The 19,306-nt window shown below is 39.3% G+C and overlaps 1 protein-coding gene across 1 annotated transcript in view; it reads left to right on the plus strand.

The window, feature by feature from the left end:
- The window catches only part of ccdc88c (coiled-coil domain containing 88C), a 74,726-nt gene that overhangs the window by 24,109 nt on the left and 31,311 nt on the right, over nucleotides 1–19,306 (plus strand). Inside the window, exons 4-16 of the mRNA XM_077240126.1 lie at nucleotides 4,113–4,182; nucleotides 8,218–8,276; nucleotides 10,872–10,955; nucleotides 11,037–11,177; nucleotides 11,308–11,495; nucleotides 11,700–11,781; nucleotides 12,324–12,482; nucleotides 12,833–12,979; nucleotides 14,132–14,276; nucleotides 15,455–15,636; nucleotides 15,712–15,849; nucleotides 15,949–17,019; nucleotides 17,995–18,122. Of these exons, the coding sequence (XP_077096241.1) occupies nucleotides 4,113–4,182; nucleotides 8,218–8,276; nucleotides 10,872–10,955; nucleotides 11,037–11,177; nucleotides 11,308–11,495; nucleotides 11,700–11,781; nucleotides 12,324–12,482; nucleotides 12,833–12,979; nucleotides 14,132–14,276; nucleotides 15,455–15,636; nucleotides 15,712–15,849; nucleotides 15,949–17,019; nucleotides 17,995–18,122 (2,594 nt within the window). The remainder of the gene's footprint in view (nucleotides 1–4,112; nucleotides 4,183–8,217; nucleotides 8,277–10,871; nucleotides 10,956–11,036; nucleotides 11,178–11,307; nucleotides 11,496–11,699; nucleotides 11,782–12,323; nucleotides 12,483–12,832; nucleotides 12,980–14,131; nucleotides 14,277–15,454; nucleotides 15,637–15,711; nucleotides 15,850–15,948; nucleotides 17,020–17,994; nucleotides 18,123–19,306) is intronic.

Raw genomic sequence — 19,306 nt, forward strand, 5'->3', positions numbered from 1 at the left:
CATGAGCAAAACAAGTTGCAATGAAATAAATTCATGAAATATCGGGTCGGGTAGCAGACCTCTAGTGACCATGGCTGTCAAACTTTTCAAAAAACATAAATACCAAATTATAATAATCATTTCAAGTAGAGATGCACTAATTGATCTGCTCGTGACTGGAATTGACCGATTGTCACGTGATCGGCCATGACCGGCCGGTCAGTCTGACATATGCCGATTTTATGCCGGTCAAATGCACTCTGGCGCCGCATGACATTTCACACCGCAAGCGCGAGCAGCAGCTCATTTTATTTTGCCGTGCATGTTAATAATTGAGTGCGTTCACACCGGGAGCAGGAGCAGCGCGTGAAAGCGCGGGTTTCTGCGCAGAGTCTATTTTTGCTGCTGCTCGCGCTCAATTAAAGGGAAAGCACACTTTTGATGGACAAAATAAATATGATTTCACACAAAAAGTGCCCAAAATGCACAGAATTTGCATGTCTGGTGTGTTTTAACAAGAACTGGAGTAGGATGTGTCAGAAAAGAAAATTAATTTTCTTTTTGAAATAGGGCTGCAACTAACGATTATTTTGATAATCGATTAATCGGACGATTATTTTTTCGATTAATCGATTAATCGGATAGAAATTAAATTAGATTTTTTTTTATTATAACTAAATAAAACCGTAAATCAGGGTATTTATGTGTAAAAGTGTACTTTAAAAAGTGCAAAAGCCACACATTGAGTTACTAATATCAATATTTGCATTGTTTTTAATGATAATTGCTGATGGCAAGTTGACAAACATGATTATTGTTAAAAAAATGATATCCAACATATTATGTTTTAACACAATTTTTGTTAAAACAAATTTACACAGACATGTTGTTCAGATGTGAATATCTGAACTAAAAACAAACTAAAACATCTAAAATATATAATTCATTTAATTTTTATTTAAAATTAATTATATATAAGGAATATAAGGATAAAGAATATAATATATATTATACATAATATATAAAAGAATAATATAAGGATAAATTGATTAAATAAATATAGAAAGACTGAAAACAATTGTGTGAATGTAGAGCCGCAGTAGATCGCGTTTGAAAAACAATTAAAACTTAGTAGACAAATGCTATAAAAAGAGAACGGAATGGAGGTAACGTTACCCAGCAAGCTAACAGGCTTGAGTAAAGGACAGGAGAAATTATGCATTAGTGCACAAGCATTCGCTGAAAACCACTGAGTACAGTGACTAAAAAACTATATTTTACTGCTGCTGTTATTAACTGCCTTTATATTTAGTGCTTCGCTTTGTAAAGACCGTTTTAATTTAACCTATTTCTGCGGTAGCGCTATTTTAATCCATCACTTACGTTGCGAGCGAACTGATTGCGCAACCTGATGCTCGAGACAAAATACAGACATCCCGGAAGTCCCGGGAGTCTCCCGCATATTGATTGCGGCTCCCTGATGCCCGCGAATTAGTTCAAACTCCCGAAATCTAGAGCGCGCAAGCAAGAGCGCGCATGCGAGACAGAAGAGACTGCTCCAAACCGTGTAGCGCGCGCGCTCGGCAGAGCGCCTGAGGGAGAGAGACCTTGCGTGTGTGTGCGTACCAGTAAACGCTCCCCGTGACGTAAGCAGACCAACTAATCGATAATGACATTCGTTGACAACGATTTTCATAATCGATTATAATCGATTTTATCGATTAGTTGTTGCAGCCCTATTTTGAAATGAACAAATTTTTGTGAAAAGAAGGAAGTTGTTCTTCCATAACACTGCACTTTAGATGTGTGTGTATTTCCCACACCAGGAGTTATTTATATAGTTCTACTTTATAGCGATTACTGTTCAAAAAATGTTCTACTAAAGAAAAGAGAGAAAATAAATGTGTGTGTGCTGTAAAGTGGTTTGAAAAATCGGAAATCGGAATCGGCCTAGAAAATTGTAATCGGTGCATCTCTAATTTCAAGTCATTTCAGCTGGAATCCAGGCGATAGGGAATTTCACATAAGGGCAAAAGATTTCCTCATGCAGATTTCACAATGGGTTCAAGTTGGTTATATGGATTCGCTGCACTGACCAACATAACGATTCATGCATCGCTACTCTATTCACATGTGTTGATATATTGAAACTCTTTCGGCTGCACATATTTATCGGAAAAGTAGATAACAAAGAGTCTTTAGTTCATTACTTCTGTATTCTCAGTGTTTGTAAGGATAGTAGTAAAGAAAGGAATTCTTGCAGGCCTATGTTTTGAAAAAGGCAGTGTGTTGTGTCCTCGGCCTCAGCTCTATTATACTGGATGAGGGTCGTGTCTCTTTTGGTCTCTGCACACAAAGACCTCTCCTGGGAGTCACTCCTCTGAGCTGAAGATGGAGTCGTCAGTAGGAGGTCCGGGCTCGATGATGTCAAATGCGATAGCACTCTTTCTCATTAGCTGTGTAGTAGGGCTGCACAATATATCGAAATTATCGAAATATCGCAAATGTATATATGGCGATATGCATATCGCAACAGCTTGCAATAACTAGGGTCATGAACAGAAGACAAAGAGAAAATCACTCACTGCTCTTGGCTGAATAACTTTTGTAGCTTTGATAAGAATCAGTATATATTTCATTCATACAGTGAAAACTAAGCATTGCTTTATTTTTACATTTGATTATTCCGTTTCTGTTGTTAAATAAACCTAATGTAGGATAACCTGAAACCCTAAACCCAGTGGTTTACAATGATGTTAAGATAACACTTCTTATGCTACTGTAAAACACTGATTTTCACTTTAAGAAGTTGCAGGGATGTTTTCTTGTCAAAAAAGAATGTGAAAGTTATATAATTTAACTATTTTAAAGATAATTTAAGTTTATTTTACACACTTTAAGCGTTGTCGTATCACATATCGAATATCGCATTATTTAATGAGTTATCGCATATCGCACTTTTCTTCAATATCGTGTAGCCCTACTGTGTAGCCATGCACTCGGGTGAGAGATCCTTCTGCCTACAACATGACTTCAGTTTGTTGAAAGTAGGAATGTACTGAACCACATATTTTGAAAACTGACTAGTCAGTGGGTTGCCTGTACGTCTAATTGGTCGTAAGGATGTCCTGTATAATCAGGCTGGTTCACGTGATGTTCTTCCATTCAAAAATGGTAAAACAAAGCACAACAGAATGGAACTGAAAAACGATATATAATACATTATATACAAAATATGTTTTATGTGAAAATATAAATATACACACACACATATATATATATATATATATATATATATATATATATACATATACATATTTATATTTTCACATAAAACATATTTTATATATAATTTATAATGTATTATATATCGTTTTATATATTATATAAATATACACATACATGCGCACGCGTACACACACACACACACGCACACACACACACACACACATTTATATATAAAATTAATAAACCCCACAAGATCTGTGATAAAGAATGGTTCAGCTTTCAGAAATGATTCTCGAATATAATTTATTGACGGTTGCACAGAAACAATAAATCTGGAATGTAATTCTGTCACTGATGTCAGTGCTCTTATCTAAGTGTGTTTCGTAATGAAGGGTTTGGTCTTGTTCTTTGTGTGCTTTGTTGAGCTTTGTTGCCCTGGGGGCCATTGTGCCTGAAGGCAAGTCCATTATTACATGGGCACACGTGTACTCCTGCATATTTATGCCGTTAAATCTTGTTCCCTTTGTCGTCCTTTTTTTAAACATTTTTTTAATAAATATTGCTTCGCTCATATTTTGGCTGTATGCTGGAATTTGATGTTCTCCACCCAAGACATGCCTCGTCTGGGGCTGCTAATGCTTCCCATTTCCATTTTGATATCCTGCCTGTCTGTTTGTAAGTAGGAGTTTCCTGTTCCCACGTAACCACTGACCCTGTTTTAGGTACTCGCCCCAAATATTGACACCCGTCCGTCTCTCAATCTGGCTGCCATCTTGATTAATGCCTATTTTGACCCTTTACTGTTGTCCTTTTACATAGATGAAATGTTTAAGGTCCCATCACAGTGCACTGAATGTTTCCATGTCTACCCGTTTACAATAGGCATGTTTTCTTTTTTCTCTCAGGAGAGTCTTCAGCAGCTCATCGTCATGAACCTGCCCAATGTTCTGGCCATCGCCAAGGACCCATTATCAGGTATTGCTCATTCATATCATTTTAAATAAGCCACTAGATTGTGGTACAAAATGGGCGTCTTTCTGGTTTAAGTACATTTTTAAATTAACATTTTAAAACGTTCTATAATGTGTTATTAAACTGCATTGTTCTTAAGATAAATTAAGCTTTTTTATACACATTTACACACATTTGAATATGTGTGTAATACATGTATTTATATCTTCAGAAAGCTAAGTGGTTTGATGGTGCCAAGATTATGGTTTTATTATTTAATTTTAAATGATTATCAAGGTTGTAAAACAATAAGGTGTGGTTAAGGTCACTTTATTTTAAGGTGACGTAGTTACATTGTACTTACTCAGATAAGTACTGACTGAGTAATATTAATTAAATACATGCAGTTGCTCTAAAGTTATGGTTATTGTTTGGTTTAGGATTAGTTACTTGTAATTATGCGTAATTTACTGTTGCTATTATTATAGTAAGTACATGTAGTAACGTGTAACTACCTTAAATTAAAGTGTTACCTAAGGTGTCTTTTAGAAAGAGAATTTAATGTTGATCTTTTTTCCAATATCTACTTTTTAATTGTTTACTATACAAAATCATGATGGGTTGACATAAAACACAAGGACAACTTAAACTCTCTGCTTAATATGTTACTTTAATCTTAAAATATGTCATTGTTTTGTCTCTAGATGTACACCAGTAATGTTTTTTTTTCTAATGCATGTTTATAAAAGTTACTCAAATGCATAAATTGAACTAAGGCCTAATTCTGGCTTAATCGAAGCTCTGTCTGTGAAACATGATATGATGGTAACAGCCAGGGCTGATGCATAATCTGTGGACAGAATTTCAAGGGAAAATAGTGCAACAATTCTATTATCATATATTTTGTTTTCTGCAACACTTGCAAGATGAAATTTAAAACGCAAAATTAGGCATTCTTTTTTTTTAAAGAGAATGCTTATATTAACAGAAAAAGTTATCTGCAATTCATTGCTAATGTCTTTTTATGCACATTTATGACAATATAGCACACGTTTGGTAGAATCAGCATACTTTTATTTTCTTACTTTTATCTGGATCAGTTGCTATATCGTCACTATAAATCACCTACTACCACTTTCCATCATGCCCCAAAACAAAACGTACAGTACACCCTGAACAAACCTCCTCATTTATCACCTCAGCCTTCATAAACACCCTTTCACCTTCTGATATGGGATGTGTGCGGACAAGGTTCTGGCTCTCTGGGGAAGGAAACTCATGTTGGGGACCTTGTAATGGCAGGAGGAAAGGAGAAAGGCCAGAGGAAACTTGTTGGGATCAAGCCCAGCCCTAAGTGCTGACTGGGGATCTGGCTGTTGCCAGTAGAGCTGCTAGAGTCTGGGACTATAGCCAATTATAAAGCTTTAATCTGTCATTAAACTAAAATATTTGACTGAACAATGCTGCAATGCTTGCAATTGAATCAAGAGAGCTGTGTAATAAAATATGTAAAAATAGTATAGATATAAAATTAACTGTTAGCGAATGGTATAGAGTAAAAAAAAATGCCTCAATTAAAGTAACTTTGCAGATTTTTCAGTAGTGTCGGTAGTGTATGCACGTTTATTCCTCAGCAAAAGCTCCAGGACTTTTGTAAAACTATAGATTATACTTCTGCATTTTTGTATCCCTTTTGTATCCCTAGAACAATATGGCAACCGCTTTCTTACCTGTACGCAACAGCATTTTGTTTCGGGAAAATGCTTTGGGAAAACTAACAATGCATTATTGCATATGCAAAAATGCATATACAATAAGGTCAGCCGCCAAAATAACCCTGTCCACGCCTTTTCAGCGCTAATTTGTCACTGCGTGTCTTTGGTATATCCTGACAGTTGTTTTTTAACACCAAAAGAGGGTTTGCGCTGGCGCAAGATGGCCAGAATGGCCGTTTCTTTCACTTTTCCCCCTTCGTTCGGCCTAAAACACTGTGTTCGTGGTCATCCAGTTGGAAATGTTGACTACAAACTCACCGATTTTCCATCGCGTAATTCTTGCTCCCTGTAACAAAGCAAACCTTTAGTTATAATGATGTCAACTTGCAAAGTATTTCCTACTAAAGCAAGGCAGTATTTGACTGACAAAAGATTATTAGCTGGTAAATTGTTTATTAGCTAATAATGTTCAAATATCACTACATAAAACCAACTAAACTTCTGCGAATATTGTAAGGTTTGCACCATGACACCTGATCACTTCTGCAGGTCTGCTGTTATACTCCAATACATATGGTAATGTTACAGTAGACTGTTGACAACAGACACATATAACAGGCCTTTGTTATAACGAGGTGTGCATCTGATCTGCAGATTGACCTTTATGCGTATGTGCGTAGACTAATTTCCTTCTCTGCTCATGCTTGCTACCTACAGGATGCTGTACAATGATTTTGCATATAAAATAATCCCTTATCATGGTTATGCCGTCATTTTCTACTTGTCATGGGTTATCAAAACAGTCTGAGATTTTTTTTTTTTCCCTGGATGCTGTATTGGAGCTTATTTCTGTACACGTTGTTCAGTTGGCTCCCGCGGACCACATTCTAGTCATTCTAGTCATGAAAAGATTTAAGGAAGTAATGTTTTCCCAGAAAATGACTAATATGAATGTATAGAGAGCCTAAGTCCCTCCTCTCCGCTTCCGGCTCATGGGACCTTATTTCGGAAAAAATATGTATATTGGTCAATGGCGAGAGACAACTTATCTTTTTATTCCGTCTGAACTGTGCCCTGAACTACACATATGATGTTTGTCAATTTAAAAGATAATTATGAAAGTCAAGAAAGTCACAGTTTGTCATAGAACAGAGGAGTAACATTAAGTTTTATGTGAAAATCGCTCCATGAACTACATCTCTCGTCTCGCACTATGTACGTCACCGAGCTCGTGTGTGTGCAGTCTAGTACAAAACACACAGGCGTGACGGCGTAACGTTACGATTATAACGTTAGACTGTAGAAGAAATGACAGACGTTAGCTTCAGTAAAGTTAGCTTCATTCATTGAGAGAAAAAGTATGACGTCACATGCGCGCCTTTTGGGTTTGTAGTCTTTGTAATTACGTATTTTCAGTCTTATACCTCAACAGTTTTACATCAAACTGCGACTTTCTTGACTTTAAAATGTATCTTTTAAATTGAAAAACATCATATGTGTAATTCAGGGCACATGATCCAAATATTTGTTGTCTCTCGCCATTGACTACCATACAATGTTTTTCTGAAATAAGGTCCCGTGGTCCACCATGGCGCGCATGTGACGTCATACCTTTTCTCTCTTGAATAAAGCTAACTTTACTGAAGCTAACATCTGTCATTTCTTCTACAGTCTAACGTTATAATCGTAACGTTATGCCGTCATGCCTGTGTGTTTTGTACCAGACTGCACACACACGAGCTCGGTGACGTACATAGTGCGAGACGAGAGATGTAGTTCATGGAGCGATTTTCACATAAAACTAAATGTTACTCTTCTGTTTTATGACAAACTGTGACTTTCTTGACTTTCATAATTATCTTTTAAATTGACAAACATCATATGTGTAATTCAGGGCACAGTAATTTCACAGAAGGCCTTATGTTTAAGGGTTTTTATGTGCTGGTCGATTTGTTTCTTATCTTGTTACATGTGCAACACTCTGATGTTTGTGTTTTTTTAGTAAGCTTCACTTGTAGTGGACAATAGAGTCATTTCCCCCACGGCTGGTAAAGAGCTCCTCCTCTGCTGTGTGTGTAAAGGGGGGTACGATGTGGGGTGGGGTGGCGTTTAGCAACAAATGGTCGCCACGGTGACAGCACCCCCACACCCACTCCATTCTCTCCAGAGTATTTATTAGTCTTAAGACTGCCAGACAAACAAAATCACCAACACACAGAAACAAGCTTAGAAAAACTGTATTAAAAAACTTGATCTCAAAGGGTTTGTGTGATTGTAAAAGAGTTGATGCATTAATTTCTTATGTTTATAGTACCGTTATTCTCAATATTTGTTTTTTCCTCAGCTAAAAGCATGGAGGAGATGAAGAGACTGCTGTTGCTAATACTGGGCTGTGCTGTTCAGGTAAACTGCTTCAACTTCAACAGTGACATTTTGAGACCAGTTCAGGAAATCATATCCATATCACCATGTCTGGGCATGCCTCTGCTGTTCCAGTGTAAAACGAACACATGCTTATTATGCTGCAAAATCAAGCATCTATTCCAGAGTCAGCATCCAGAGCAGATCTACTGGAGGGGCATTGGGTCATCGGCGGGTGGGCATTGGGTCATCGGCGGGTGGGCATTGTGTCATCGGCAGGTGGGCATTGTGTGATCGGCAGGTGGGCATTGGGTCATCGGCGGGGAGGCACTGCCATTTGAGAAATATTTTGACGCAGTGGCGACATCATAGTCCAACACAGCAGAAATGCTATAAAAAATGAAACACCTTTTTTATTATTATTATTATTATTATTATTATTATTAAATATTATTTGCGATTTTCCCCACCACTTTTTGCCAGGGTCGATATTGTCCCCACCACTTTGAAACATCTCGCGGCACGGATGTAGCTAATACAAATAAATAAAACATCTCCAGTTAACTAGCAGAGCATTCATTTCGTTTGTTTGTTAAATAAGAGACGATCTAACGCTGAAATGTGTTGTTTTTGAAATCAAGTGATCTAAGTGCTTGTTATGCCCTCGGATGCCCCACCACAGCGCTGGCCCTGATCTATTCAGATTTGTCCCAGAGGAGATAGCAAATATAATTGGGTTAGATATGCTAAAGTTTTTGTCTCCTTTTCCTGAGGATTGTTCCTCACATGTCTGTTCTGTGCAGGCCTATTTGTCCCCACACTGTTAGCCCCCTCTCTAGCTGGTTTTTCCTGTTCTATGAATGGATAATAAACCGCTCGCATTGATTTAGTGCCTTAAACTTCACAGCGTAGTATTTGCCTGCTGATTTTCTTTCTGTTCAGTTTCTTTGAGCTTGTCTAATCCTCCACCATATCTTCCTCTCTCTGTATTCCAGTCACGGGATGCACAGTTTAGTCTTTGTCCCATTTCGAAGTTGTGTTCGATCTCTTTTGTGATTGCCACTGTTTCATCTGTGCCAGCAGTTTATTAGACTAGTCACCATCATTAAGTCATACTTCTAAATTCTTTGGCAGTGCTGATTTCATTAATACACAGGATAGTTATTTCCTTCTTTGCTCATCTCTTCCCCTTTCTCTTCCCTTTCCTTTTATCGTTAATCTTTGTTTCCTTTTAAATCCTTTCCTCTCCCATTCCCATTCCCATCCTCATTCCTTTTTTCCCTTTTTGTTCCTTCACATTTCCCATAATTTCCTCTTTCATTTTCATTCCTCGTATTCATCCTCTTTCCCTTTTTTCATCCCTTCCTCTTCCCTTTCCTGTTCCCTTCCCATTCCTTCCTCTTCCCCTTCCGGTACCTTTCCCTTCTTTCCTGTTCCCGTTCTCATCTATTCATCATTCCTTTCTCTTCTCATTATCTTCCATGTTCCCTTAACCATTCATTTTCCCTCCCCTTTTAATTTCCCTTCTTCTTTTAATCCCTTTCCCTTTCTCGCTTTTCTGTTCCTTCTCCATCCTCTTTCCCTTTCCTTTCCTTCCTCCCTCCTCTCTTTTTCACTCTTATCTTTTCCATTTCCGGATCCTTTCCCTTCCTCATGCTCTCTTAACTTTTTTCTATTCGCTTCCCTTTCCTTTCTTCTTTCCTTTCCTCTTTCCTTTCCTTTCCTCTTTCCTTTCCTCTTTCCTTTCCTCTTTCCTTTCCTCTTTCCTCTCCTTTGCTCTTTTCTTTCCTTTCATCTTTCCCATCCTTTCCTCTTTCCATTCCTCTTTCCTTTCCTTTCCATTCCTCGTATTTATTCTCTTTCCCTTTTTCATCCCTTCCTCTTCCCTTCCTCTTCCCCTTCCGTTACCTTTCCCTTCCTTCCTGTCCCCGTTCTCATCCTTTCATCATTCCTTTCTCTTCTCATTATCTTCCATGTTCCCTTAACCATTCATTTTCCCTCCCCTTTTAATTTCCCTTCTTTTAATCCCTTTCCCTTTCTCGCTTTTCTGTTCCTTCTCCATCCTCTTTCCCTTTCCTTTCCTTCCTCCCTCCTCTCTTTTTCACTCTTATCTTTTCCATTTCTGGATCCTTTCCCTTCCTCATGCTCTCTTAACTTTTTTCTATTTGCTTCCCTTTCCTTTCTTCTTTCCTTTCCTCTTTCCTTTCCTTTCCTCTTTCCTTTCCTCTTTCCTTTCCTCTATCCTCTCCTTTGCTCTTTTCTTTCAATTCCTCCTTCCTTTCCTTTCTTCTTTCCTTTCCTCTTTCCTTTCCTTTCCTCTTTCCTTTCCTCTTTCCTTTCCTCTTTCCTTTCCTCTTTCCTCTCCTTTGCTCTTTTCTTTCCTTTCCTCTTTCCCATCCTTTCCTCTTTCCATTCCTCTTTCCTTTCCTTTTTCCTTTCCTTCCTCCTTTCTCTTCCCTTTACACATTCCTTCCTCTTCCTTTTACGATTCTTTCCCTTTTCTTTTTCCTCTCCCTTCTCCTTCCCATTCTCATCCTTTTTCCTTTTCTTTTCCCCTTTCCCACTCTCTCCTCATACCTTTCATCTTTCCTTTCCATCCATTACCTCTTTCCTAATTCTCTTCCTCTCTTCCAACAGTGTGATCGTAAAGAAGAAATCATTGAGAAGATCAAGCTGCTTGACATAGAGACACAGGCTACCATCGTGACTCATATTCAAGAAGTGAGCTTCCCTGATGTCAGCCAATAACTTCATAATAAATATCATACATGGAGCATGAATTAGAGGGCTTTTTGATTACAGGTAACTCACAACCAGGAGAATGTTCTGGACCTGCAGTGGATGGAGATTGAGGAGATTCCCGCTGACCAGTTGGACCCTCTGTCTCGGACCATGGCCTTTCACCTACGCAAACTCATAGACGAGCGAGATGATTCTGCTGAGGTATGCAGATCTAAGCAGTACCAAAAAAAAAAGCACAAAAAAAAATCTTTTTTTTCGGAAGTTGCATTAAACTTCTGAAGAGATTGATCATCACTGATTAGATGCTGATAGGTCTGTTTTGTGTCCTTAGCTGATCATAGAGCTGACACAGGAAAGGGACTATCTTCAGTCTCAACAGCCTTCCGGTCTCTTTGGCTTTTCTAGCCCTGAGCACACCTCTCTATCCCCCGTCACACTACTGTCTAAAGAAGATCGTCAGCATTTAGCTGTGGAGCTGGCTGACACAAAGGCCAAACTGCGGCGCTCCCGCCAAGAGTTGTAAGTGTCTTTTGTACAAGTTACTTTTTACTTTTTATTCAAACTAACTTCACTGACAGCCGCAGCACTGTTAAAATAAAAGTCCTGCTTCTGACACAGAAAGCAGAAAACCATATCAGCTGATGTTTATCATTAATTTTATGTCAGATTTTGTAAACATATCAGTATTGTAAACACTTACTCTTGTGTATGTGCTCTCTTCAGAGAGGAGAAGACAGAGCATTTGATTGATACCAAGAATGAGATTGAGCGCCTGGATGCAGAGATTCAGAAACTCAAGCAGGAGGTATCACGTCAAAGGCCAGATTTACTAAACATGGCAAATTAGCGTGAAAGCACAATCCCATAAAAGCACAGGTAGGAGTGGAAAGTTCTGCGTGTGATCTACTGATGACGCGCAAATTAAAGAACACTGAAAAAGCCATATAGTTTCTATAATGACAACTCAATCTACCAAGAACGCAAATGTTGGCGTTTAATAATGGCGCAAATACCAGTAAATTGACTAGCGCACACCTTAGTGAATCACCTTGCATGATTCATTCGTATTCTCCTCCCATACATTTTGCGTCGGAATGGGAATCTCCTACAAATGCATATGCAATAAGGTCAGCCGCAAATATAACCCTGTCCACGCCTTTTCAGCGCTAATTTTTCACTGCGTGTCTTTAGTAAATCCTGACAGTTGTTTCTAAACACCAAAAGAGGGTTTGCGCTGGCGCAAGCTGTTAGTAAATCTGGCCTCAAGAAAAATTCACACTCTACATGGCTTAATCAAACTGGACAACACTACTGTATTGATCATCTGTTGTATTCATGTGCGAGTAGAACATGCAGTTGCTGACGGAGGCACGTTCGGTGCGGGTGTACCGTGATGAGGTGGATGCTCTAAGGGAACGTGCTGGAAAAGTGGATCGTCTGGAAACGGAACTGGTTCGCTGCAAAGAGAAGCTAAACGATGTCCATTTCTACAAGACACGCATAGAGGTAACCACACACCAACCTATATTACATTTCCATTTTAAGAACTTGCTTTTAGCATTGTATAAAAAGACAGCCTTAGACTTTGACATTGTCTGGAAAAGCATGAATTATAAACTAGCCACACACCACTGTAATCAGAAGGGGAGAAATTGTTTTCTTTGTGAGGTGACTGATGTACAGCTGCCTACTGAGAGCCCCTGCTGCTTTTATATCTCAGATATAATGCCTCAGGTGTCGGCTGAGGCCCTGAGCTGTCACTAACAGCCCTCTCTGTCTGCTCTCGTCATGCTCTCTATCACTTTTGATCTTTCCTTTTTGCCCATCTCTTTTTTTTTTCTCTCTTTTGTGCACAGGAACTAAGAGAGGACAATATGACTCTGTTGGAGACAAAGTCAATGCTAGAGGAGCAGCTTACTGGGGCTAGGGGGCGCTGTGACAAACTACACGAGCTGGAGAAAGAGAACCTTCAGCTGCGCTCCAAATTGCACGATATGGAAATTGTGAGTGTTATGGGAAATAATTTTTTTTGGTGTTTATACATGTTAAAGGGATAGTTCACCCAAAAATGAAAATTCTGTCAGTAATTACTCTCCCTCATGTTGTTCAACCCCGTAAGAACTTCGTTCATCTTCGGAACACAAATTAAAATATTTTTGAGATATCTGAGATATATTTTTGAGATATATTTTCAGATATTAGAATATCTGAGAGCTGTATCACTCCTCCATAGGCTTCTAAGGGATTGAAACTTGTTCCCCAAAAAGTCATTAAAGACTTCGTTAAAATAGTCTGAGTGACTACAGTGGCTCAATCTTAAGTTTATCAAGCGACGAGAATACTTTTTGTGCGCAAAAAAACCCAAAAATATCGACTTTATGGCGGAGTGATCAAGCTCTCAGATTTAATCAAAAATATCTTAATTCTTGTTCAAAAGATGAACGAAGGTCTTACGGGTTTGAACAACATGAGGGAAGATACTGACAGAATTTTCATTTTTGGGTGAACTATCCCTTTAATCTTTACACACCTTACAGTTCAATTTGGTTCTGTTCACAATGTGACAATCCTTGAGTCATCTTTTTGTTTTGTAGCGTAGAGGGGGCGATAAAACATGCTGTAGACCTAGCTGATTCATTTATACCTTTCCAAAGTATATGAAAGCTTTGATACTTGATACTTGAGGGTCCTCTGGAAGTGACCGCAAGAATGCCATTGTTCCTTCAGCTCTGGGTGGAAACATGCATTATGTAACGAATGCCATGTTCCTGACCTATTTTAGCTTAAGGCCTGTTTACACAGAGAGAAACTCGTCAAAGCATCATGATTTAATAAATGAAAGTACATTTTTGCTTAATTTTTGCCATAGGAACCTCAGAATACCCTAGCAGCATGCTGGAAGCCAACTAGCAATAATTGTTACCAAAGTACCTGGCAAGTAACGTCCCAGCATGCACTCAGGCACCCTAGTCACAACCTAGAATACCTTGGCAAGCACATAAAAACTACCAAGAAACACACTAGGGACACCGTAGCAACTGTATACCTAGTTTAAAAATGTGAAGATTTGAGAAAACATCTTCGCAATGGATTTGTTGATCCTTTTTTCCCCGAGCCCTAGGTATATGATTTTTCCTCTTTTGTATGTGAATTAGGACAGGGACAGTGATAAGAAACGCCTGGAGGAATTGCTGGAAGAGAACATGTTGCTGGAGATCTCTCAGAAACAAAGCATGAATGAGTCGGCTCACCTTGGCTGGGAATTGGAGCAACTGGCCAAGAACAATGAAGTCAATGAGGGTGAGTCCAAAACAGTGCTCTCACATAAAAGTTCAGTTTGAAAACAATGTCTTATGCCCTTTTTACACCTGGTATTAAGATGCGTTTTGGTTGAGCGGATCATAAGTGAATGACGCTAGGTGTAAATGGGGTCTAAAACGTTTTGAGCTAGTCAACTTTCGACTACTTCCAGAGGTAGTCGAAAACGCATTCATCCGGATTGCTTTCGTAGTGTAGATGCTCATGTGGTCAAATGGTTTCAAACAGCCACAAAAGACCACCTACTCTCTGCGTACTGACCTAATGCATAAACATTATGGGAAATGTGAAAAAGCCCTGCCCTTGAAAGAAATAAGGACAGAATTGGTTGAAAGTAGACAAAAGAGACTGATTAAAACACCAGGTGTAAACGGTCATGTGTCTCCCTCGTCTACTAGTGATCTAATTGACCAAAATGCATCTTAATACCAGGTGTAAACACAACAGGGCCTTAGTCGGGACCCTCTGAGACACTACTCTTGGACTTGAATATTAGATTCTATGTTTGTAATACTAACCCAACATAGAACTCTTATACTAGATAGAATACAGCACAAAGAGTCAAATTTTGGTCATGACCTATTTTCTGTTTGTCAATTGTTTGTTTTAAGAACCCATCCCAATGCAAATATTCTGTCAACAGAGAATCTTGCCGTTTTTTTCATGCAAAGTGAACAAACGCTTATTTGTTATTAATGAAGCAAGTCAATGTTATAATAAGTCAATGTTATCTTGAGAGAACTGGTAACTGAAATATCTCTACCCCGAGGCTGTTTGTAAGCCGTTAGGTGTGTATACATTTTCAAAGGTAATACACGGCTGACTAAGCATCTGCCTACTTAATGTTTGTTACTCAGGCTGCATAATAAATATTATAAACACACATCTAATAAATAAATACAATGTATACACATACAAGAAACAACAAGATATATAAGAAACAATTTAAATACAAAAAAATAGTAGTTGCCAATGTGGGTCCAATGTTTGGTCTAATTTATTAAAGCATTATTTTTTGATTATCAATTATAAAGATTAATCAGTATGTCTTCTATTAAGAATGCATCATTTTTAACTGATGCTCATAATCTCCAAAATATGTTGGTAGTAGTAGGGGAAGACAAAACAATGCAGCTAAATTTTGTCTTCCCCTACTACAGCCCGTAAGTCATTTGTGTTTGAGATGAATGAGTCCACATCCAGCCAACTGTTGAAGCTGGAGAAGGAGAACCAATGCCTTCAAAGCACAATCCAGGAGTTAAGAGAAGCCTCCATCAACCTGGAAGAAGGCCAGCTGCATGCATTGGAGCTGGAAAGAGAGAACCAGAGTCTTAGCAAGAAGGTACATATCTTTTCCACATTTACTGACAGACAGAATATTGAATACTGATGAGATGACTTCTGTTGTGTGTTTTAGTTGGAGCGTCTGCAGTCCCAATTGGACGAGGAAAAACAGACAACTCAGGACATGGAGAACCTTGGAGATGAGCTACTGACGGAGAAACAGAGACTGGAGAAAACTCTAGAGACAATTCAGGCTGATAAAGACAGACAGGTGAACATCTAAAGAAAGAAAACTCTTGTTATGTAACATGATGATCATATGAATTATTCATTCATAAACTTAATTTGTTTGTGTGTGGGCGGGTATTAGATCTCAGAGTTGGAGCAGGAGAAGGAGCACCTGACCCAGGCAGTGAGCTCCCTCCGGAAGCGAGCTCAGGTGAACAGTGAGGCTCGTGTGAGAGAGGTGGAGACAGAAAACCGCGTCCTCCACCAGACCATCTCTGAAACGGGTGGTAAACTTGCTCGCCTGGAGTCTGAGAAACGGCAGGCAACTAAAGAGCTAGACTCTCTCCGGGAACGAGGAGAGCGTTGTGAGGAGATGGAAAAGGAGGTAGTGCGTCTGGAGCGAGTCCGAGAGCAGCTACAGCGGGAAGCCGCCTCCTTAAAGATTGGGAGTGAGCGTGTCGAGGCCCTGGAGTGTGAGAACGCTACTCTGGAACAAGACAATCGCCGGCTGAAGAAGCTGGCTGACACGGCACAGAATGCTAGCATGCGCTTGGCTGTTCTGGAGAAAGATCACCAGCAACTTGAGGAGGAGAACCTGGAGCAGCGGCGTGCGTTGGAGACCCTGCGGCCAACAGCTGCTCGCCTGGCACAACTACAGCAAGAACATGCCGGACTAGAGCGGGAACATGAGGAGATGTGCCGCACTTTGGAGGAGCTCCGCTCCCAGGCCAAGAGAAGCGAAAGATTAGAGATGAGCTACGGCAGTCTGAGCCAGGAAAACCAACGGCTCCAACAGACTCTGGACAACAGCGCCACCAAGATCCAAAGTCTTGAGGGCGAGCTGAGGCAGAATGAGGCGGAGAAGAAGGATCTGCGCCGAGAGTTAGAGAGCTTGAGGCAGACTTTAACCTGGGCGGAAGCAGTTGAGAAGGAGAAGAGAGGAATGGAGCAGGAATTGGGCCAGGCAGAGAAGGAGAAGAAGCAGCTGGAGAAGGAGACGCGTAGGTTGAAGCAGCAGTTGGAGACGAAGGAGGCAGCGCTGGAGGAGAACTGCCTCAGGCTGGCCAGCATGGAGAAAGAAAGCACGGCTGTCAATAAAGAGTTAGGCCGCCTTAAAGAGGCTGCAGGGAGACTCAAAGAGCTGGAGAGAGAGTACAAAGACCTGCAGAAACAGGCCACCATGGATAAGAAGACTCTGGCCACACTAAGAGAGGTATGACACGTTTAGTACATCAATGACATAAGAGTTTCCACTATAAAGAAAAAATCTAAATCTTATAAATGTACTCTTTGTATTCATGTTGGTTTCATGAGGTTTTGAAAAACATTGATACCCTTTTCATAAAATTGTTAAATTTAATGACTTCCAAGTAACCATCACGTAAAATGTAACCGAAGTAAAGACATTTCTTCTATATTTTGACTCAGTTCACCTCAAAATTTCCTGATAACTTACTGACCCCAATGCCATCCAAGATATCCATGTCTTTCTTTGCTCAGTGGAAGAGAAAATAAGTTTTTTGAGGAAAACATTTCTGGATTTTTCTTCGAATAATGGACTCAATGCAGGTTCAAAGGGCTTTAAAAAGTGCTTCAAAAGGCTCTGCGCGATCCCAGCTGAGGAATAGGTTCTTATCTAGCGAAACGATCGGCCATTTTCTAAAAAAATAATAATAATTGATATACTTTTTAACCACAATTGTTCGTCTTGTGCTGGTCTGCGACGCGCCAGGTATTATGTCATCACGTTGGAAAGGTCAAGTGGAAGTACCGCCCCATTGTTTACAAGCGTGGAGAAGGAGGATCGTTCAAATTTTACTGTATGTTGAATGACATATTTATGTCTTTGTGTCAGTTTATTGTTTAAAATGGTCCTTTCGTGTGCGTATTCTGGATGTTTAAAACAACGCGGCGGTACTTCTGCCGACGTCCAGTGTGACCTTTCCAAAGTGATGATTTTAATAGCTTATTTTATGTACTTGCCGGCTTTTTCATCATTCAAATTTGGCTGGGTGGCTAATAACATATTTTTCTCTGGTGTGACAAACTCAGAACAAATACCTAATTTTGACTTTACAGGGACTTTAAGAGACTTATTTACCTTGACACACAGTTATGAGGGTCTGCGGTGGTGCTCTGTATGATATCACTGGAGTTCAGTGTTGGCTTTGCATATTCTTTCAAACAGGAGCTGGTGAATGAGAAGTTGAGAGTGCAGCAACAGTGTAATGAACTGGAGAAGCTGAGTCACGAGCTGGAGAAGATCGGCTTGAATCGAGAGAGACTCCTACAGGAAGAACACAGCTGTGAAGACAAGTGAGTAATACGAGTAATAAGAATATGATCAGTCATATCGTTTCTCGGGTTTAGAGTTTGTAATTACAAGGTGTTGCAAGATGCTTTAAAGTGTCTTGTTTGTTTTATGTGGACGCTGCCCTCTGAAAGGTGTAGCAGGTGAGGTGCTGCTAAAGTTGTAGACTTGCAATGCGACATGCTTGTTTTTCTCTCTTGTACACACCATCACCACTTGTCTTGACTCTGTCTTTTTTTTCCTCTCTCTGCCTGTGTTGAGGTTAAAGTGTTATAAGTAATGTGCCCTACACATTTTGGTTACACTTTATTTCGATAGTCACTTTAGACATTCTACTAACTATAAGTAACTTTGCAACTACATGTCAACTAACTATCATTAGAGTATTAGTAGACTGTAGTAGACTGTTAGGTTTAGGGTTAAGAGAGCAAGTTGACTTGTAGTTGCCAAGTTACTTATAGTCAGTAGAATGTCTATGTGGGGACCAACAAAATAAAGTGTTGGCAGATATTAATTAGACAGTCTACTAATACTCTAATGATAGTTAGTTGACATGTAGTTGCAAAGTTACTTATAGTTAGTAGAATGTCTAAAGTGGACTATCGAAATAGTGTTACCCACATTTTTTACAAGTAACACATTATTTTTTTAATTTACACCATACAAGAAATAATGCAAAATTAACTAACATGCTACTTGCATGCTACATGGTACTAAATTATTTTATTTTTTAAAAGTAGTGTTTCCCAACACTGTTCATTGCCTTAAATGTAATCCGATTCAAAGTGCATGTTAACTTTACTGTCTTTCCATGGTTGTTGTTTTCAGGAGCTTTGCTGTATAGTGGTGTGTTTATAATTGTTTCTTTCATATTGAAGCCCTAGTATGAAGAAATTACAGAACTGATTCTTGGTATATACTCCGGGTTGATTAGTTTTCACTGGAATGTTCCCTGTAGAAGGATCAGTAGTGAATGATTCTACTTTCTGTACTCATTCTCTCTCTCTCCGACCTTTAACCCCATTATTACGCTGAGTGTGACATCTGACATGTATTTATAAGTTAGATCAAAAGAAATGAACGTGGCTGAATGGAAACTGCAACATTTCTCACCAGCTAATAGTGTCATAAAACGCTAGTTGTTTCTAATCGCTTCGTGTTTGAAGAAATTTACTACTAACAGTCACAT

The sequence above is a fragment of the Siphateles boraxobius genome, unplaced genomic scaffold (assembly GCF_051911475.1).
Source record: "Siphateles boraxobius isolate OS27281-9 unplaced genomic scaffold, OSU_SipBor_1 22, whole genome shotgun sequence".
NCBI classification, from domain to species: Eukaryota; Metazoa; Chordata; class Actinopteri; order Cypriniformes; family Leuciscidae; genus Siphateles; species Siphateles boraxobius.